Below are 21531 nucleotides of genomic sequence, written 5' to 3'. Positions count from 1 at the left end.
TTCTCATTTTTCAGATAGAGGCATCGTGGCTCCTGAGGTCCAAATGCCTTGCTTACCCTTACGTCCTCATAGCTACTTAGAGACAGATTAATATTTGAACCCAGTTCTCCTGCAAATCCAGGGCTTCAGGATAAATAACAACAATAATAATATCGATTGAGTGCTTTTTGTGTGTATATGGGAGTATTGTCCTAAGTGTCTGCCATGTCATAACTCATTTAATTCTCACAATAACCCTATGACTGTTGTTAGTCAGAATTTATAGCTGAGGAAGTAGAGACACGGAAAAGTCAAGGAACTTGCCCAAGGACACACATGATAATTGGCAGAACTGGGATTTTCTCCTTAGCCTCCTGGCTCCACATCCCATGTACCTCAACACTGGGCTGGTTCGAATTTTGCTGTCAGGAAGGCAAGCCTTAAGAAATACCTTTAGTGCTGATCTGAAAGCGTTGAACGCTGGCTAACATTTATTGGGTGCTAACTATGGGCCAGGCTAGTTTCCCAGGGCTTTACTCACAGCAGTTCTGGCGGCAGTTACTATTATGATTATTCCCTCTTTTTTTTCCCTTTCTAAAAACAGATGCAGAAACTGAAGCACAGAGCAACTGGGGAAGTTGCCCAAGCATACATGGCTAGAAAGCAGCAGAGCTAGGAGTCAAAACCAGGTCATCTCACCCAAGGGCCCACGCTTTTGTTTTTCACCCCACATCAGCAGTTAGCCAAGTTCTTCTGAAACTAGTAAATATTTCAGGTATTGTCCACCAGCAGGCAAAATTAGCACACTATGTAGATATTTATATAACCTTTTAAAATGGAACCATTTAAAAATATAAAGACCATCCTTAGCTTGGAGCTTTCCAAAACCAGGAAGTGGGCTGGATTTGGCTGACCTTGCCCTGTATTTGTTGTTGCCTCTTGTGTCCAGAGTGAAAAGTTGGGACCTTCCACCAACACCAAAAGGGGGAAATGTTTGACCCTCAGCTACCCTTTGTTGTACCGTGGAACCCAATCCAACTAGAGGATCAAAGGGTCTCAGGAACTCCATCGCACAGGAGATTTATTACCTTCTTTCAAGGCCAGCACCCAGCGCTGCCGGCTCTCGCGGTCTGGAGCAAACACATACAGGAGGTAGTTGTCATGTACAACCTGGAGATACACACAGAGTTCTAGGTGAGCAATACACCCAGAGGTGGATGATGGACAACAGGCCCCTCTGGCTTACTGGGCTGAGAGTGGGGTCTCTAAGCCATCGTTACATTCAAATAACTGGAGAAAGAGTTCTCTTGACACATGTTTATTTCTCATATTAATTTTTCAGCAGCTAAAGAAAATCTTTCTGGCATATTATTGAGTAAGATATTAGATGGCAAGGATATAACTGGGATTTTTGAAACTTCTTATTTTGAAATAATGTAAGACACCTAAGAAGTTCCAGAAATAATACAGAGTTCTTGTGCGCTTTCCCCCGACTATGTTGATGTACGTAACCACAGCACATGTTCAACACCAGGAAACTGATACAGGTCCAGTACTAGTAACTTGATGAATATCTTTGAATTTCACCAGTTTTTTTTTTTTCATGTATTCATTTGTAATTACAATTTTAATGACAGGAAAACACATGTAATTCCTTTTTTTTTAAACTTTTTGCACTGAAAATTCCAACTTATGGAGGTCACCTTTCCAGTAAGAAGAAAGACCTTTCCCATGCCACACTGAAAATGGAATATTTACCCCTCAGATTGGCGAACTAGAATGGCACCCTGTGATGTACAAGGAAATAGCCACTCCTTCAGAGCCACACATGCCAAGAGTGGTGATAAGATTTAGACAATGTCAAAAACTAAAAATACCCTCCACCAGCTCTGTCCAATAGAACTTTCTGCAGGGAGGGAAATGTTCTATCATCTGTCCTGTCCAGTACAGAAGCTACTAGCCATGTGTGGCTACTGAACGCATGAAATGTTCATTCATTCAATGTGGCTTAGTGTGACTCAGGAGCTGAAATTTTAATATTATTTAACTTAAATTAATTGACATTTAAATTTAAACATCCACAGTGGCCTCTGTATTGGGCAGCACAACTCCAAATAGTTCTCAGATTGTAAAATCTGATTCTTTTGACCCCAGAACCTTCAAGCAATTTCTAACCAAGGGTTGCAATCCATTGCCCCAAATCATGAGTAAACTGCACTTAAAGAACATTAGGCTTGGGGCCCCTGATAGTTTTTTTCCTCCCCTCAGGGGCAGAGTACTTAGGACTTTCCTTGAGGTAGGGAAGACATAAGGGGAAGGGGAATAAGGAATGACAACTTTTTCAAGATTTTGTGCTTAATATTTGTAGAATAAATGAATGAACGAACGAATGTGAAATTGATTGGAAGAACACAGCAGCTTTCTTCTGGTCTTGGTCTAAGTTCTAACCCTAGACCAGAGCCCTCTCTTACAATGACTGAGAATTTCAACCATTATAAAAGGAATGAGGAACTAGTCCCCTCAGGCATGATGGACTTACCTGAAATGGGTATTTATAGTTGCAAGGGATGCTAATGTCACTTTTTACAATCTCGACACATTTGATTCGGGAGAGTTCAATGGAGCCCTTCAAAGTACGCTTTTTCTGTGGGGGAGAAAAAGAAGACAATATGTTTGTCAAGGTTGCTTCCAGAAATCCATTAATAGATAAAATCCATTAGTTTTGTAAACCACCTTCTCACCCCACCTCCATTCCACCCCTTGCCCCCTAAACTGAGGGCTACTTATTGGCCCTCAGTGCCTGAGAAGGACACCCTGATCGGACTCCTAGGAGAACAGTCTCTTTGAATCATCTTTACCCAATGGGACTGATTTTACCAGTGGTCTATCAGGCTCCATGGAAAGGAAGTTAGGGAAAAGCTTTTGGAGATCACAAGCCTTTCACAGGTGCCTAGAATTAGGTTTCCCTTGAGAATAGTTTAATTCAGCTGTGGAACCAGTTGCAAACTACTTCATTAAATTTTATGCAAATGGTGCAAATGGTGGTGAATTGGACAAAATTTTGGAAAGGGCTAAGTTCAAAGTTGTGCTCTGTCTCTAACTAGCTCTGTGACCTTGGGCAATTCACCTAACCTCCCAGAACTTCAATTTCCATATCTGATAAGGGAGGACAGTAATGCCTACCATTTACAGGTTGATTAGAAAATAAAATGGGAATATGTCAACAAATTATAATCAGTGCCTTCAGTAAGGGGTACTCTATCAATTAAAGAGGTTAAGGAAGAGCTATGGCAAGAGAGTTGTTTTATATGAGTGCTCTAAGCTGATATTCAGGGAGCCATGACATCACCAAATTCTCCAGAAGTGAGATCAATCTTTATTTCTTATTTTTTGATACCCAACGGGGTTGCTAGCCTTTATTTTAGTAGCTGAGGCATAGAACTGAGATGAAAAAAGTCAAGATGTGAGAAGTACCTCCTATCAAATATAGGGAAGCTTTCTGGTGTTTCTTTTAAAATTTTCACTCTAAAATCTACTTTATTCAATTTTGAAAGTACAGAAATCTATCCATGGTCATTGTAACAAAAATAAACCAATATGGAGGTACGTGAAGAAAATATTTATAGTGTCTTATTATCCTGCCTTTCTCTATAACCCTGAGGTAGTCACGGTTAACCATTTGGAATGCATTTGTCTTTCCCACAGACATTTGTGGGATATATCCAAACAAAAAAAAAGCGTCTACTCCACATAATGGTCTACAGCCACTTTGTAATCTAGCAATGAATAAACAGGTCAGTCTTGCCTTAAAAACCTCTGAAAACATGTGCCCTTTGGACTCAAACTATCTTCTCAGTTATAGTCTTCCAAAGCTAGAAATGCGTGCCCTGATTCTGCCCATAATCATAGTCTTTGGAATGGTTAATCTGTTTTTCAAAAACAGAAGAGTACCAGGGACCAGCCTTTCCAACAACCATCTGAAGCTACGGGTAAACAGAAAGTCTGAGCTTTGAGGTTATCTTGTTTTTCAACCTCTGTTGGGCTATTTCCTTAGCAGTACATGCAATGAAATGCAACAAAAGCTCATGGCAGTAATATGGCGACTCCATTTGCAGACATTTTTGTCCTTGGAACCCACTACGTCCTATGCTCCCAGAGAGTGGAGAGCAGGACATCTGTCACTATATCTATCCCTAAAACCTAGAACAGTGGCGGGTCCACCACAAGTGCTCATGTTAAGATGGTATGAATAAAGGGTGCCAAGTGGAATGCAATTTAAACAGTCTCAATCAAATTTAAGGCTAATGCATGTAGCCATCCAGGAAAAATTTATTGTGGGCCAGCTATAAGCTGGGAACTTTTCTGAGGGCAGGAAATAGAGAGATGAAAGTAGTAGACTTTCTCATGGAGCTCACAGTCTTATTGGGAAGGCAGATAATATAAACAAGTGCTATAAAGAAAATAGAAACTGGATGATGTGATCAACTTGTGGTCAGGGCAGGCCTTTCTGGAAAGAGGGCATTTGAGGAGACGTCAGAAAGCTGAAAAAGGAGCCCACCATGAGAAGGTCCGGATAAACGAGCATCCTAGGTTGAGTGAACAATAAGAGCAAAAGCCCTGGGGTAGAAAAGTTCTGGATAAGTGTTTGTTATTAATAGCCCGAGATCATCATAATCAGGGTACAAAGTGGAGTTAAATAGTAACTGGAGTTGTGAGTAGGGATATAAATTCTAAATGAAATTCTAATGCAGTGCTGTCCAATAGAAACGTAATGTGAGCCAATTATGTATTTAAAATTTTCTAATAGCCACACAGAAAAAGCAAAAAGAAACAAAATTAATTTTAAGAATATATTTTGTTTAACCCAATACGTATATCTAAAATATTATCATTTCCACATGTAATCACTATAAAAAATTAATGAAATATATTACTTTTTAACACTAAGTCTTTGAGATCATGTATTTTAAGTCCACACGTCATTTTGGACTTGCCACATTTCAGGAGCTCAGTAACCACACATGGTTGGTAGCTACCTTATTGGATAATGTGGCTTCAAGATTTCCAAGGAAGACTACTCTAAACTCAGATCATCTCCTTTGATTTCTTTGAGTGCAAATAAATGGATTTTTAAAGACATTTGTACCTTAACTATCTGTCAGGTGAGCCTGCTATCAGGTTTGCTCTTCTGTTGGATGGATTTCATGTTCTACTGTCAAAACTCTCTCTCTTTCCCACATGAGTGCTCAGGTTCCTCCTTCACAATCCATCCTGCTTTGTCAGTCTCTCCAAAGGCCCTCAGGCCATTCTTCTCCATATTGTAAGATCTGATGTGATACGTGGTAAACAACAAACCAGCTGTCCTTTCCCAGAGCCAGGCACTGGGGAGCAGCTGGTCAGCTAGCTAAACACAGTTTCTTCTCTGGGAAATGGTGATTGCCTGTAATCATCCCAAATAACTGCACTATTTCTGAAAAATGCCAGGGTAAAAGCTTCCAAGGAAACCACACAAAAGCCACCAGGGAAAGAGAGACACCAAATAAAACATGCCCTCGTACTTCCTCGTTATTCTGTCTGCATCACTTGAAGTGAAAGTCACAGGATCTCTCTGGGCCTTGACTCTTAGCCATGTTCAAAGCTGTCCTCCCATTCCAAAGTTTCACCCCGGACATCTGGCATGGGTCCAACATAATCCAACAGGAAGCTGATGCCCACATATGTGAACAAAGTCAAACTTGTGCAAGTGGCTTTTACATCTCCTTTCTCTTTATGTTAAAATATTGTATGAAATAGAATTTTGGGCTGTGGCTTTCAAAGAGAGAGGCAGGAAAAAGGTAAAAGACAATGTTTTTGAGCATTTTCTATACTTCACGCATGCAATGCGCCATCTTATTTAACCATGACCCCCATTTTACAGGAAGTTGAGGTTCAAACGGGCCGAGTCTCTGAAGTGGAAGAGCAACACACAAGCTCAACTCTTATGACTCCAGAGCCTGAGCGCTTAGTGACTATGTTTCATGGCTTTGTACTTGCCCCAACTTTCCACAGAAGACTTATTCTCGGACCCAACATTGAACAATCAATTGCATGACCGATTTCTTCAAGCTGTGACCCAATAGAGATTTGTTTTTGCACCATTTGGTCAGGCAATGCTTATGCTGCATTTCAAAGGGGGAGCATTTTCCCTGGTTTCTCAGAATAGCCCCTATTGGCTCCATAACATTGGCTCCTTGGCAGCTTGGCTAGTCCAGCAGATACCTCAGTGAGAAGTTGTATGTCTGATACCCATGAAAGAGGACATCCCCACCCTTCTGAAAAACAGCAGAATTTGATCTTTCTGCTCTGGTGAGGCAGAATGGGACAAAAATGGAGCTTTCAGGTCAGGCCGACCCACATCTGCTTGACCAGCTGTGCAACCTGAGGCAGCGCTTTTTCCCCCCACTAGTCTCTGAATCATGGGTTAATTTAGAGGATTTAAAAGAATAACATATGCGTATGGCTACTAGCAAAATAAAATCATTCAAATGATAAACAAATCACTCAAGCGTTTCTTTCCTTTTCTTTTCCAAATGCTGCCCATAAAACAAAATCTTGTTCCCTTGTCTATGTGCCTACAATTTCTTTGGAGATTTTCTTTCAGGCAAATATGTAACTAAGAACCACCGTTTGGGAGACAACATTAATATTTAACTGTCAGTACTGGTGATTTTGACCTTCCGGAGTCATTTGTTTATTTTGCCAATTATTTGTAAAATCAGAGCAAAACCGTGAAAGGTTTCCTGGTCTTCCTAACATGTGCTTTCACTTTGTAAATGTGAGGGCTTTAGCTTTTTGCTTCTTCTCCCTCTCTCCTGTCAAAACCTTCCTCAAATGGTCATTCACCAAAGGCTTAACTTACTGACAGCTTAATGCTCAACTTGTTTCAGAGGAGTTTGGGTTAGAACAGTTTGCATTAGAGGACTTAAGCCAAGAGGAAACTTTGATAATGGAATTTCACGCATCAGCTGAGAGAGTATTTTTCAAAGGGAACCAGAGGGAGTGAGTATTTAACTTTCCCAGATCACACTGTAAATGTAACCACATTCTGCCTTTATCAGAGTTTCTCTAAGACTAGGAAATCTTTCTGATGATGATTGTAATAAAGCATTTTTCAAATTTTTTGCTCATTGTCTCTTCTGGGGTGTAGTACAGCCATTGCACCAACCTGAAATCACACAATGACACAATTGAAATTAAGACTGATATCCTGTGAAATGAAACTTGAGTGATTGACTTGGGGGGTTGTTTTCCCCGCCCCTGGAAGAATGCAGAATATCAGTTCTAACATCGGTTTCAAGAGGTCTTCCTGGATTCTAGTTTCCTTCCTTCTGCAAAACGTGGTGGAGGCAACCCTAGAATTCCCTCCCAGTCTCCTAACTCACTCAGCCTTCTTTTATAACAAAGGTAACTCTTGAGTTGTGGGGGAGGAAAGAAGAGGTTTGGAACAAGGAAAAGCCATGGTTTGAATTCCTATGACAGGTAATATTGAGCAAGTTGTCTAGTTCCGAGCTTAGTTCTCTTAGCTCTTCGTAGTTCTTTTAGTTCTTCAGGAGTAATGGGGATGCTGACAGCTGTGTCGTGGGGTTATTATACCCTGCACCGCAGGAAGTCACCTAACAAGTTGCTTGATACCCAGTAAAGCTGTGCTTGTTACTATCTCTGTGGAAAAAGTAGCATATTCTAAAACACAAGTGCAACTTGTAATTAGCTGTTGCTGTTTCCTCTCCTCCCCAACCCATTTTCACCTGAGTCTATCATCACTAAACTTTGAAATTCTGGCAAGATCTGGAACTCAGATAGCTGATTTGGGGGCTCCTGGACCAACTTAAAGCCAGGGAACTATGATCCACCCCATATCTGCCTTCTTTTCTTTCCTCTTTTCCACAAGACCTTTTAGTCATGGGAAACCAGAGTCATCTGGCTTTCCTTACGTCAGCTTTTCACACTGTGGTTTACTATGAGGCTGGTTGTGCAATGGGGAAAACAAGCTAGGTTTTCTTCAAGTCTGCCATCTTGTCGGTAGTAGCACCCTGACTACCCGAAAGAAAAAAGTGAGTATTTTACAAAATACAAAAAGATAAGAAGGAAAAAGAAAGGAAAAAGAAGTGTACTCTCATACAGATTCCAGAAGGCAAATTGTGATCCTCTGTGAAAGTTATGAATGTATTTTTTCACAAGAAACTACTACAAGCAGATAGTCATGCAAGTGTTACTGAGGTTTGGGAGTAGGAAATAGAAAGAGAGCTTTATTTTTCACTCATATCCTCCTATACTGTTTCACTATTTTACCGTGCACATGTATTTCTTTTCCTGTATTTTAAAACAGTTAATTAGATATATATAACTATATTTCCCTTATAGGATTTATCCTATGGAAACATCTGTTCAAATTATATAAAGATGTAGATAAAAGGCTTTTATAGTGGCATTATGTAATGCACTAAAATATACGTAAAGAAATTTAAATATCCATCAAAGGCAAACAGTTAAATTAGTTATGATTCCTCTATCCTGTGTTTACTCTGTAGCCATTAACAAAGAGAACGTTGATCTATGTGGAGGGACAAAAATAAATGCACTCAATGTGAAAAGCAGGTTTAAAGCAATAGATGAAACATCATCTCATTTTTGGGAAAACATAATAAAATACGGATTCATGTATGCAAAACTCAAAGAAATAATACAAGAAGGAGCACTGGGAACCCTGGCTCTCCCTTCTGGGTGGCACTATGACAGACTTTCACAATGGAAGTTAATATTTCTGTAGTATCTGAAGTTTTTACAGTGAGCATGTAAAGTTACTAAGCAGAAAAATGAAAATAAAATTTTAAAACAGTCCGCAATTTTTGAAAACACGCCACTGTAAGACAAATTTGGCAGTTGGCCAGGGGAGAAGGGTAAGGGAGACACATCAAATACCGGGTGTGCAAAACGATGCAGCTCTTTGCCCCTGACCCCATTTGCTGTAAGCAGCAGCCAGGCAGCACCTGGCACCTGCTCTTTTGAACCCGTGGAGGTTCAAGTTCATGATAAGTCCTCTCATGCTCTTCTTTAGTGATAGCCACTATCTTTATAAATTCTAATAAAGCAACTCTGTGTTTTTATGTGGGTATATTTATCTTAGATGTGAAGCAAGAATTCAGGAATAATTTCCATCCTCATTCATATTAGATAAAGATATTAGCGATCCCAGGCTTTAGAAAGCATGTTTGTTTAAATGTGCTTACAAAGGTGGGCAGAGAGAAAAGGACTCATGCAGACACTAAGTGCTATATACCAGTACAAAGGCGTTCCTCACGGTGTCCGGTGCACTTTACCTCTCAATGTTTCTGCTCTGTGAACGCTCTTTCAAAAGCCTCCTTATTTCCAGAATAGTGATATGAGATTTTTAATGAGTTGGAGGAGTATATTTTTGTATCTACTTTTCTAGCACTAGAGAGTCGGTAGCCAAAGTATGTAAATTAATAAAAATTTCATTGCATTTCAGGAAATAACTCCTTGAACAGAGGTGATTAATTAATATTTGTTAATTGGATGACTGAGGGAATAGCAGGTAAGACCAAGTATGCAGCAGAAAGTGTTATTTGTGGACCTAAGACACAACTCTTAACATAAATGATTTGAGTAAGATTTCCAGATGATTGGCCAGTGGGTAAACATCTCTTGACAATGAAGAGGTAAGTTAAAACTAGTATAAAGCGTTTATCTAGTAGATAAAGAGCCCCTACAAACTATTAAGGAAAATACTAACAACATTATAGAAAAATGGTCAAAAGGGATATAAAATTGCTCTTAAATATATGAAAAGATGCTCCAACTCTATGCCGAGATACCATTCTTTTAAAGTATCAGACTAGCAAGGTTCAAGACATATGATAATAGTGTTGGGGAGGTTTTGAGAAAACAAACATCTCACACATGGCCCTGGGGGATGTTTATTGGTACAATTTCTGTGGAGAACAATTTGGTCATGGTCAACAAAATAACAGATGCGAATATCCTTTGACACAGCAATTCCACTTCTAGAAATGTTTTCTATAAACCAAGGCTTCTCCACCTGGGCGCTGTTGATGTATTGGACTAGATAACTTTTCGTTGTGGGTTTGTCCTGCGCATTGCATCATCCCTGGCTCTACCCACAAATGTCCCTTGTTCCAAGTAATGACAACCCCAAATTCCTCCAAACCTTGCAAATGATGGGCACAATTGCCCCTGGTGAGAACCCCTGTTACAGACCCAGTCATACGTATAGAAAGTGGTCTACCTACAATTTTATTCATTCCTCGTTGTTTGTAATTAGAAACAGACTAAATGTCTATCAAGATAATATTTTTTAATCCATACAATGAAATATTATGTAATCATCAAAAAGAATGATATAGCTGCTTGCATATTAGTATGGATTGATCTTCAAGAAGTATTGCAAATCACCTATGTAGTTTTGGTCATATTCCAGACCATCAAGTGGCATTACATACTTAATATTATTCTTTAAATTGGTTTACTTTCTCATTTAGCACATTTATTCTCAAAGGAAGTTTTAAAGTACTAGCATAAGTTTAAAAACACTTTTCCAATATAAATTGTAATAAATATAACTATTAAATTAAAAACATGCCAAAACCAGATTTATCCATGTACCATCTTGTGCCTAGTGCAACCCAATTTGGGAAACACATAATTGGATTATTGTACATGAAATTGGCCACAGTAAGGATTGTGAAACAGGGAAAGATTTGGTGTTAGTGCTCTCAATCTCACTTTCTGGGCCCCTAGTCTTGGCTGATACCCCTACCTCGTGGTCTTTCTGTATTGCCACTCACTCTGGGAATAGCTTTCCCAGAATGTTATTTCCAGGAAGTGCCCAATGAGGCCAGCTGTTATTATGATAAGCTAGTCTGGTAAACTAAATAGAGCTGAGGCTTATACAGCACCTTTCCTTGGCAGAGGTCACACCAGCATCAGAGCCTCAGGTAGTTTGGAAGCTCATTTTTGTCAGCCCACAGAGTCTAGGAGGACAGAAACACACTCTACAGAATCGTAAGAGACTGGCGAATTCACACACAGAATGGCCACAATGCTTGTGTCAGTTTCTCAGAGAATTCTCACAGAATTAAATTCTCGTTGGGCACCCAAAGAGCTCTCAGAAAAGGATACACTAATAATGAGTGTGGGATCAAAGTACAGGCAATGACTAATCCCAAAGCAAGCTGTTGCTTTTACACTTATTACCACTGTTGTGACTGGACAAATAACTTCTCTGTGTCTCAATTGCTTCCTCTCTAAAACAGAATTTGACTTTTATCTTCCTCAAAGAGTTGTGAGTGTTAAATGAGAGAAATCTGTAGGAACGTGTTCAGGCCTCTCCTTGTAAAGATGCTGGTGACTATTGTGGGTGCTGTAGTATAGTCGTTCAGGTAAGCCTGCTGGGCTAACCAGACCACTCCTGCTGGCCCCACTGGAAACCTCCATTAGACAGTGTTGGAACTCACCAATGAATCTTTGCCCCAACTCTCCCTTATAAGTCACCACAGCTTATATTATAAGAAGCTCTTAATACACAGAGCCAAACAAGCTTAGATCTGAAAATACCTATTGAAGAACCGTTAATCCACCTTTTTAATATTTGTCCCAGATTGTGACCTCAAAAAAGATACTTAGCTTCTTTAAGGTTCTGTTTTTTCATCAATAAAATGGGGATAGCAATAGGACGTACTGCATGTGGATATTGTGAATGTGGATATTTATGATACGATACATGCAAAGCACTTAACCCAGTACCCTGAAACATGGCAAGGACTCATTAAATATTGGCTTGTATTATTTTAGATTTTATGTTGGTTACATTTGAAACGTTTGCCTTCTTTTTAGGGTATGTCCTTATGGTCATGCTAGGATTTTGACAACATGCTTATCAGCCACACAGTTATTAATCATCTCTTAGATATATTACTTCATGGAAAGGCATCCATATTTAGCTAATTTCCATGTCTATTTGTGAATTCATATCATTGGCAGAAAGATACAATCACATGGTTTCCACTTTTTTTGAGCTCCATTTTAGAGGACATTCAATCCAACTGTTTGTGTTAGAGGTGAAGCTTCAAGGTGAAATGACTTTCTAAGTTGGTTCTTGTCTTTTTATTTCTATTATTCAATTTACACCCTGGAGAGACAGGTCATAGAATTGGAAGGCAGCTTGGTGATCATTGCAGGTGAGGTCAAGGGCAAGTCCAAGGGGTTAGGTTTCAAGGCAGGTATGTTCTCACTCCAACCAGAGCCTTTTCACTTCTGTTTCATATATGGGGATATAGATGACAGGTATGATTTTGTACAAAAAGAGGGTTCCATGCTTCAGAAAGTTTGGACACCACTGATCTGGTCTAATCCCTTGATATTATGGACAAGAAAACAAAATGTCAGCTAGAATAAGGGATTAACCAAGGTCACCCAGGTTAATTAGTTCCAGGTCTCCGTTCTATTGAACTGTCATGTTGTTGCTTCCTCACCTCATCCCACTTTTCTAGAATTACAGAATTAAAGCTTGTCTGAGACTTTCAGTCCTTTAGGCCTTATCTAAAATTACAGCTGACTTCTATAGAGCAATCAGAAATGGCTTATGTGATACCCTCCTGTACTTCATTTGCTTCTTAATACACTTGATGATTTAATCCAAAGAGCTCATTCATGTGAACCTTTCAAATCCCCTAAGATGATTAACTGGGGAGACTGATGTTTTGCAGAGTAGAAGACTTTTCAGCAGCCCTTAAATCCTACTATATAAATGATGGGTTCATCTACATATATATGACTGATTTGAAATCAAATAATTTTCCCCATGTATAAAATATTATATATTTTTCCCCTCTCTTACCATAACATTCAAAACCTATAAAAATAGTGTACTTGAAAATCACCACGGCCCGGCCCGGTGGCTCAGGTGGTTGGAACGCCGTGCTCCTAACACCAAGGTCGTGGGTTCGATTCCCACATGGGCCAGTGAGCTGCGCCCTCTACAGCTAAGATTGTGAACAATGGCTCTTCCTGGAGCTGGGCTGCCATGAGCAGCCAGAGATGCTGTGGGCTACTGTGTGCTGCCAGGAGCGGCTGGTGGCCAGCGTGAGAGGCGGGCAGCCAACGAGAGCTGCTGTGAGCTGCTGTGAGCGGGCGACAGATGACTGGTGACTTGATAGCCTCAGCCGCCAGACTCATAATACCAGCATGGGCCAGGGAGCTGTGTCCTACACAACTAGACTGAGAAACAATGGCTTGAATTGGAGTGGGGAATGGGGGGGGGGGAGGGGAACAGAAGAAGGGGGGGGAAGAAGAAAATCACAACAGTGAGATTCTTTTGTTTCTATTAGCTCCTTCTTAGAAGCATATCTTCTCCAATGGTTCTAGTAACATTTGGTGTCTCCGTACGTTGCTTCAGTCTCTTTGGGAGATGATGCAGCAACGAATGATAGGGCCATAAAATGTTCTTATCCTATGACACTGTTATCTCACGTGTGATACGCCATCCTAAGGGGCCAATTTTAAAAAGGAGACGATCCTGTGTTAGGTATACTATTATTTTTCAGTGTTCTCACTATACCTGGAAACAACCTGAAAGGTCACACAATAGATGATAGATAAATTCATCAATTTGTCCAGACATATAAACCAGATAAGTGTATCTCTAAAACGAACCAACTTGATCATTAGAAAATCATATATATGAGAAAATGATTTCATGCAGATGTGGGGAAATGTATCTGCAAAAGAATATATGGAAAAATTAGAATACAAAATGGTCATGCACTATGCTCTATGTTTATAACTATATGAAAGTTAAGTCTGCAAGAGAAAAAAAATCATTCTCACAGAGACATTCATGTCTTCAGACAAGAGAGTTACAGAGAACATTTTGTGTGTAATTGTTTCTTTCTTTCTTTTTTTTTTTTTTAACAGTACGGAGATATGAAGGCTTGCTGCTCTGTCTTTTGAGATTAATCAAAGTGGATTTCACTTGTTTTCAGTCCTTGCTGCTAAAGCCTGCCTGAGCTCAGTGTTGGTTATGAGGCAGGTTAGACACCAGGCATTTTTCTACCAAACTATGGAGTAGAACAATTCTGGACAAAGGAACCTGAGGCAGAGGGATGCTAGAAGAAAATTAAAACACAAAATAACGGAAGGGCAATTCAGAGCTGCTCACAGCATCCCACCCAGTAGTAGATCAGAAGAAAGCATCCATCCAGATCACTATCTGCAGCCTCTCCCGGCTTCCTGGCTTCTACTCTTGCCCCTTATATAATCTGCTGTCCCCACAGACGTCAGATATAAATATTTCTCTGAGCATCCTTCTTTCAACCTCAGCCCCAGCTACTGCTTAGTCTTTCTATAGAACATGCCACAGTCTATATCTGCCCCGTGTATTTATATACGTGTGTGTGTCTGTCTCTTCCACCAGCACATAGGCTTATGAGGGTGGATACCTTGTCTCTATTATTTATTGCTGTCTCCCTAGCATAGCACAGAACCCAGCATATAGTAGGCACTCAAGAAATGTTTTCTGAACAAAGGAATGAATCTAAATATACCGAAAATAGAAACATTTCCTTGATATAGCTAGTGTTAGGCAAACATAAATAAATTAAAATTAAAAAGCTTTGGCAGCACATATGTAAGTTTGACGGGAAAAGTCCTATATTGGAATTTTTTTTATAACAAGCAGGTATAATTTCTGTGACTTTTTAAATATTAAAAAAATAAATAAATTTCTATTTGTAAATTTATAAATATTAAACTACAGTGAGAAAGTGGCGTATAAAAAACTTGAAGTTAGTGGGGATTATGTGGCAACACAAGGCTTAGGATCAGGTTTTTATTCTATTAAAATACTGACAATTTTTACTGAATTTCAAGGAACTGAGAAGACATTTGATCTAAAAAGGGAATTTCACATGTAGGGGAAAGCTTTCAGAGCTTCTGTTTTCTCCTCTAAATCACTTTAAGTGAGGTTCCCCCAACCTCCACCCCAGTTTCCTAAAGGCAAACCCAGACTGATGTCTGGATGAAAATTAGGTTCTGGAAGATCTCCTTTCTTCAGCAGGCCTAATAACTCATTGATGAGGGGAAGAAAGTCTCTAGGGTGGAGGTGGGAGTTGGGGTGGGGGAGGCATTAGCTTGGGGTTTTCAAGGCTCAGAAAGAAGGCAAATGTGATAGAAGAATGATGGATACAGGAAAGTGTGGTGTGAAGTGAAATCGGAAAGACAAGTAGGGCCACAGAATGAAGAGTGTTGCACGTGATAAAATGTATTTAAATACTCTAAACAGCCACAGAGGGCTTTAAAGTAGGGGGAAATATGTGCTTTGTCATTTTAAAAATTCATTCTAGGTTTTGCATGGATAATAGATTGTATGGAGCTGTCAAGTGTCAGCCAGAGCCCAGGTAGAAGGCAACAAAGTCACGGAGGAATGAAGTGGAGAGAGAACATGACTGACGAAAGTCTAAAGCAAAAATGCTCAGGTAGCTTTAAGAATATTATCTACAAAGGGTTTAGCTGTAAAAGGGAAGGAAAGGGAAGATAAGGTGGAGGGGGAAAAAAAAAACAGAGTTGCTTGGTTCTCCTAAAATAAGAAGGGGGTGAGGGTGGCTGGCCCATCTCCTGGTTCCATCTCTCTGACCCAACTCTTAAAATTCCAACCACCTGAATCTTCCTCTTCCCTGTTCAAAGCCTAGCTTTGAACTGCTACCTCCAGGGAGTCTTGTTAACTTACTCCTACAGCCAGAAATTTCCTGTTTGAAGTCCGATATCACTTACTTTGTTCTCTACTCTTTTGTCATTGAGCCTGGTTCTGTTAGGGGTTCATTTGTGTGACTCTAACCTCTCCAACTGTAGTATACCTCATGTTCTTCCTCCTTCCTTTCTTCCCTTCTACCCTCCTTTTCTTCCTGCCACAAATAATTAATGAGTGAATAGTGTATTTCAGGCACTGTCCTAGACGTTGGTGATGCCATCTTCAGCAAATTGGGTGCTAGCCCTCATAAAGCCTATAGTCTACTGCAGGGTGGATCGGAAGAATGACTTTAGTACAGTAATCATATCAATAAATGGGTAATTATAACGTTGGCATGTGCTCTCAAGAAAGGGTGTGTGTTGCTATGGCAGAGCCTAACTAGAGGAGATGACCTAGTCTGAGGAAATCAAGGAAGATGTCCCCAAGCAAATGACTTTTAAAGTGGAGATCTTAAAACTGAAGAAAATCTTGTGTGGTTAGAGCTCAGAGAGACGGAAGAAAGAGGGACATGAGCTGAGATAGAGGAGACCATGTAATAGATTTTGATGTCCACTCTCAGGGAAAATGGGAGAACCACTGAAGGGACAAGTCAGTTTCTGATGAGGGGCATCAGGACATGATCACTGTCACCATGTGGAAAGCTCATGCTGGCTACCGTGGGGAGAATGGAGTATTGGGGGGCCAGGGTAGTGTGGGTGCAAAAGACTGTTAGGAGGTGGTAGAAGTCCCAAGTGAGAGATGCTGGGGGATTTCATGAGGAAAGTGACTGTAGGAAATGGGGAGAAGTGGACAGATTCTAGAGGAACTTGAGGAGGCAAAGCTTGCCAAGGCTCTCATCTCTTTGTGGACACACAGTGGTGCTCCCTGGAGTGAATGAAGACAAGGATTTGTCCTGGAGTCTATGTGGAAATGATATAGCTTATAACATACTTCACTGCAGAAGACCCATATAGCATGGGTTGCTTACATCCAGGATGGCCCTTATGTTGAGGACTTTACAGCAAGAAGGCATTGTACCTTTTGTAATAACCCAGTGGAGTCCCCAATTACCTATCAGTAACAACTATTAATAATACTAAGTACCATTTGTCAGGGAGGCTGTGTAGGCTTTGGAGACATACGGGACCTCAGACAAGTTATTTTAACTCTCTTTGACTCAGTTTCCTGATATGTAAATTGAGGTGGTAATAACAGTTCCTAATTTACCAGGTGATTATAAGAATTAGATGAAATAATCCACATTTAGCACAGTGACTAATATACGATAAGTGCTCAGCAAATATTAGTTACTACTATTAGAATAATAGTGACCCCCATCTCATTTAAAGGAAGCAAGATCAAGGAAGAATGTTTAATCATTTTAAAACATGTAAATAGCTTATGAGAGGGTTGAACAGTGTTAATCAACTTTCACAAAGCCACAGTCTTAAGTGGTAGAACTGCTCTTTGACCCAGACCTGTCTAACACCAGAAGCTGTGGTTTTGACCACCATGCAGTAATGCTATCAAAAGCCAGAAAAAGGTAACATCTCCCTGCCTGCCGTGTTTAATTTAGGGTGGATGCATGTTGCAAGAGATGTTTCTGCTGCTAGATCAGAGTATAGGCTAAAAGGAAGAGCCCATAAGACGTGGTGACCCTTGTCCAGGCACTGACTAGAATGGTCATCTTGATGATTTATCTTGTCCCACATAAATGGTAATGGCTTCCATAGTGAGCACAGTAAACTTGATTCCCAAGGTGCAGTCATGAAAATAGGAAAACCTTTCCAGTTCTCCTGAGGGCCTTTCAGGAGGTTGAGATGCTACTCTTCGTGCCAAGCTTATTCCAGAATTTTCTCATGAAATACTCCTCATCAGTTAGGTAGGTAGTATTGGGGTTCTTACTTTACAAACAGGAAACAGAGGCTTAAAGAAGTGAACTATTTTGCCTACATCTAGAAGTGAACTATTTTGCCTATCACTAGAACGTGATAGAGGCAGGATCTGAATCCAGCTCTAGTTGGCTACACGAGCCAAGCCATGATGCTTGTCTGCATCTTCCAGCTCATACTTACCCAAAGTGCCCGAGGCTCTCTCTTTTACTCCTGAAAAGGATCTGATATCAGTCATGTGCAACTAAGCACATTGCTCAATTGACACCTACCTCTCCAGAAATTATCTGTATTTAAGCTGCCAGTGCTGTACTGGAGTTCAAATGAAGAAGCAGAGTGATTTTACAACATTGTCCTCATGCAAATGATAATGAAGACAATTTTGAATCAAGACCATTTGGTTGTGTGATTATTTGAAAATAATATTGTCCTGAATTCACAACTAAACAGTTCACAATCAGCAATGCTGCCCAGAAATGATTTGCGCTAACGAAATGAGATGGTGCTGTGTTGAATCAGGAAAACAAATTGCTGAAAACTAAAACGGGCTTTGAAAAACATATTTCAAGGCAAATAACTGCTCTTTCAATACGAAGCAAGAACTTTTAACATCCCATTCACAATAAGGAAAAACTCAACCCCGTGCCATGCGATGTGTCAGCTCTAAATGATGAATCCTCCGAGTTCAACACTCCACTGCTGACTCGCTGTTGATTTAATCCACAAATACTTATTGAGTACCTGTCAAAGGGATCTTGCACTCAAGTCATTCCATATGCTTTCTGATTGAGTGTTGATTGTTATCAGTAAGAGACTGCAGAAGATGAACACATATTTTTCCTCTAAAGAAGAGGGTGTATTATTTTACCTGAAACTTAAAAAGACCAGGCATCCATAGGCTCCATAACAGCCTGGCTTTACTCAGGACTCCATTTCATTGAACACTTCAAAGCCTGGCTCTCAAAACAACCCAAACTCATGCGTGCACCTATTAAGTCGTATCCCAAAAAGGAATCGGAGTACCTTTGTCCCTAAGTGACACCCAAACATCTAAGGTTATTTCCCCTTCAGTAAAATATAGGTGAAAACCCCTGCCCTACCTCCCTAGTGATGGGAAAATAATAGAATGATTTAGTAAGAAATCAAACAGGCTTGAAAAATTGCTAAAAGGGTTAAACATGTGTTATTCCTTAGAAACAAAGGATTTTTAAAGAAAGAGGCACTGTTTGTAGGTGGTATTTCTAGTCCTTTCATTTTATAAAGAAAACCTGACACAGAAGGTAGAAACAATTGCCTATGCTCACTCATCTAGAGGAAAATCGAGTGTGGTATCCCTCATCCCGTCCTTTTGGTACCAGACTACATTATTATTATTCCTGTTGCTCTTACTATTATTGATGTTATGGAATATAAGAGTGTCCATAGATATATAAAAGACTAAGTTAGCTAAGCAACTGTAACCTTCTGCATAAGAACCATTGGTCTGTATTGCATACCCCTATGTGCATGATAAAACCTAGTCTCCTGGAAACGTTTCCAAGAGATAAAGTGGTTTACCATTGTGCCTTGCAAATTTTAGACAATGAAATGCCCTGTGAATATTATTCCAAGATATCAGGTGAGTGATGACCATTGAGACAAACAGAACTGGACTCATAAAAATATTGACATCGAAACCCATCACTTCACCATTCCAATTACTAGTTTCATCCATTATAATTTAAGGAAACAGGGCTAGATCATCACTCAGGTCCCAATGAACACTAATATTTTATTAATCTATGTGCCATAAAACGTAATATGTTTCAAATTAAGTGCAAATTCTATCCAATCATACCATTTGCCATATGAGATATTATCATTTAAAAATTAAACATAAACTTGAAGAGGAAACAGAGCTAATGAACATTATCATTAAACTTATTCTTTTATAATTTCTAGAACTGAAATCACCTAATACAACCGCCTCATCTCTTCACTTTTCTCCACATTCTCTCCTGATTACTCTTCTAGTAGTTTTTAGAGTGTTACGATGGGCATGTCTGGGTCACCTGTGAACTTATTTTATTCCGTGTATACCCTCAGGATTCAGCCCAGTCTAAATAGAAAGATACTCTTGTAAAAAAAAAGAAAACGTCTTCACATACCCCGTGGCGGTCCTCAAAGTATGCCAGGCTGGTTTTGGTTAAAACAAAGAAGCGGACTTTAAAGTTCGAGGGAGAAGTTCTTCTCTTTTGTTGGGATTTCTTGATGAGCTGTTCTTCCAGGAGGATAAAGTTGTTCATGATCCAATTCTTGAAAAGTGGTGCGCTTTGGGCATCACTCCTCAGCACAACCAGAGGAAAGAGCGTCGGGGCAAGGAATGAGATGGGGCGGCAGTTGATCTTGAGAGAGTTGTTCAAAGGCAAATTGCCTCCAACGTTATCTCTCTATCAGTGTTCAGTCAACATCGCTGAGCTTCTTCTCTGATGTCAAAGGCCATAACCACATCCTTTCGAAATTCACAAAACTAAGAGGCATATGTAAAAAAAAAAAAATGCACATATTCTTTGCTGTATGGTTTGGAAGTGATATTTGAAAAACCTTAGACTCAAAATATATGAAGGATTGGCGTTTAATCTTTATATCGCTCCTGGGTTAGCCCATCCAACAGTGAATTCATGTAGCCCAAGGGATAGGAACCTGGGTTCTGGAGCCAATGGGCATAGTTTGTGTATTAGTTTCCTGTTGCTGCTGTAATAAATGATCACAAGCTCAGTGGCTCACAAATTTATTATTTTACCCTTCTGTAGTTCAGAAGTCCAAAATGGGTCTCATGGATCTAAAATCAAGATGTCAGCAGAGTTGGAATCCTTTCTGGAGGATCTCTAGGATAGAATCTGTTTCCTTGCCCTTTCCAGCTTCTAGGACCACCTGCATTCCTTGAGTCCTGGCTCTCTTTCTCCATCTTCAAAGCCAATAATAGCAGCAGCCTCTCATCTCTTACAACTGTAAACTCTTCTTCTGCCTCCATCTTCCATACTTAAGGATCCTTGAGATTACCTTGGGCCTGCTTGGATAATCTAAAATAATCCCCCTATTTTAAAGTCAGTTTATTAGCAACCTTAATTCCATTTTATATCTTAATTCTCCTTTGCCATGTAACCTGACATATTCACAGGCTCCTGGGATTGGGACATGGATATCTGTAGGGGAGCCATTTTTCTATCTACCACAGTTTGAGTTTTGTCTCCACCACCTAACTAGCTGTGAGACTGTAGACAAATTACTCAAGAGCTCTGAGACTCATTTTTCTCATCTGTGAAAGGGAATAACTGTACCCTTACATAAAGCACTGTAGGGCTGCTCTCTGGCTTCCTTGCCAGTCTCATCTTACACTTCTGACGCGTTCTCCAGCCCTCATACATGCTCCTGTGTTGCTTCAAACACCTGTTCATTTTGCCTGAAAACATCTCTCCCCTGCTTTGTCTGCTTTAACTTTAAATTATACTGCAAGACTCAGCCTACATGTCACTTCCTCAGGGAAGCCTTCCTGGCTTTCCTGAGTCAAATCCACCAGTAATACATAGATGGCACCTTATACCTTTCTCTTCACATCCCTTATGACAGGTGTAATTGTAAATTTTGGAGGGTAAGTTTTGGATTAATGTTTGTCTCCCCTACTAGTCTAGAAGCTCCAGAATGGCCAGGACTATGTGTGATTTTACTCATCATTGTATACTTAGCAACCATCATAGTTCCTAGCACTTAGAAAAGATGTTTAAGAAAAATGTGATGAGTGAATTATCACCAAACTGGGTTGGAGAATTAAAACAGACAATGGCCGTAAAACATGTGAGAGGAACATATTGAAGTTTACTA

At 40.0% G+C, this 21531-nt stretch overlaps 1 protein-coding gene across 3 annotated transcripts in view; it reads right to left on the bottom strand.

Moving 5' to 3' along the window:
• Positions 1 to 19955, bottom strand: part of ITK (IL2 inducible T cell kinase) — a gene marked incomplete at its 5' end in the record, with an annotated part of 55545 nt that extends 35590 nt beyond the window's left edge. Inside the window, 3 exons of one of the 3 annotated variants that reach the window (XM_081035259.1) lie at positions 1068 to 1169; positions 2515 to 2623; positions 19818 to 19955. In XM_081035259.1, the coding sequence (XP_080891385.1) occupies positions 1068 to 1169; positions 2515 to 2623; positions 19818 to 19955 (349 nt within the window). The remainder of the gene's footprint in view (positions 1 to 1067; positions 1170 to 2514; positions 2624 to 19817) is intronic. The other 2 variants (XM_081035260.1, XM_081035261.1) reach the window with 2 other exon arrangements.
• Positions 19956 to 21531: the final 1576 nt, after the last annotated feature.

The sequence above is a fragment of the Rhinolophus hipposideros genome, assembly GCF_964194185.1.
Source record: "Rhinolophus hipposideros genome assembly, chromosome: 23".
In the NCBI taxonomy this organism is placed as follows: Eukaryota; Metazoa; Chordata; class Mammalia; order Chiroptera; family Rhinolophidae; genus Rhinolophus; species Rhinolophus hipposideros.
Note: the sequence above shows the minus strand (reverse complement) of the source record. Positions and strands in the feature narration are given on the sequence as shown.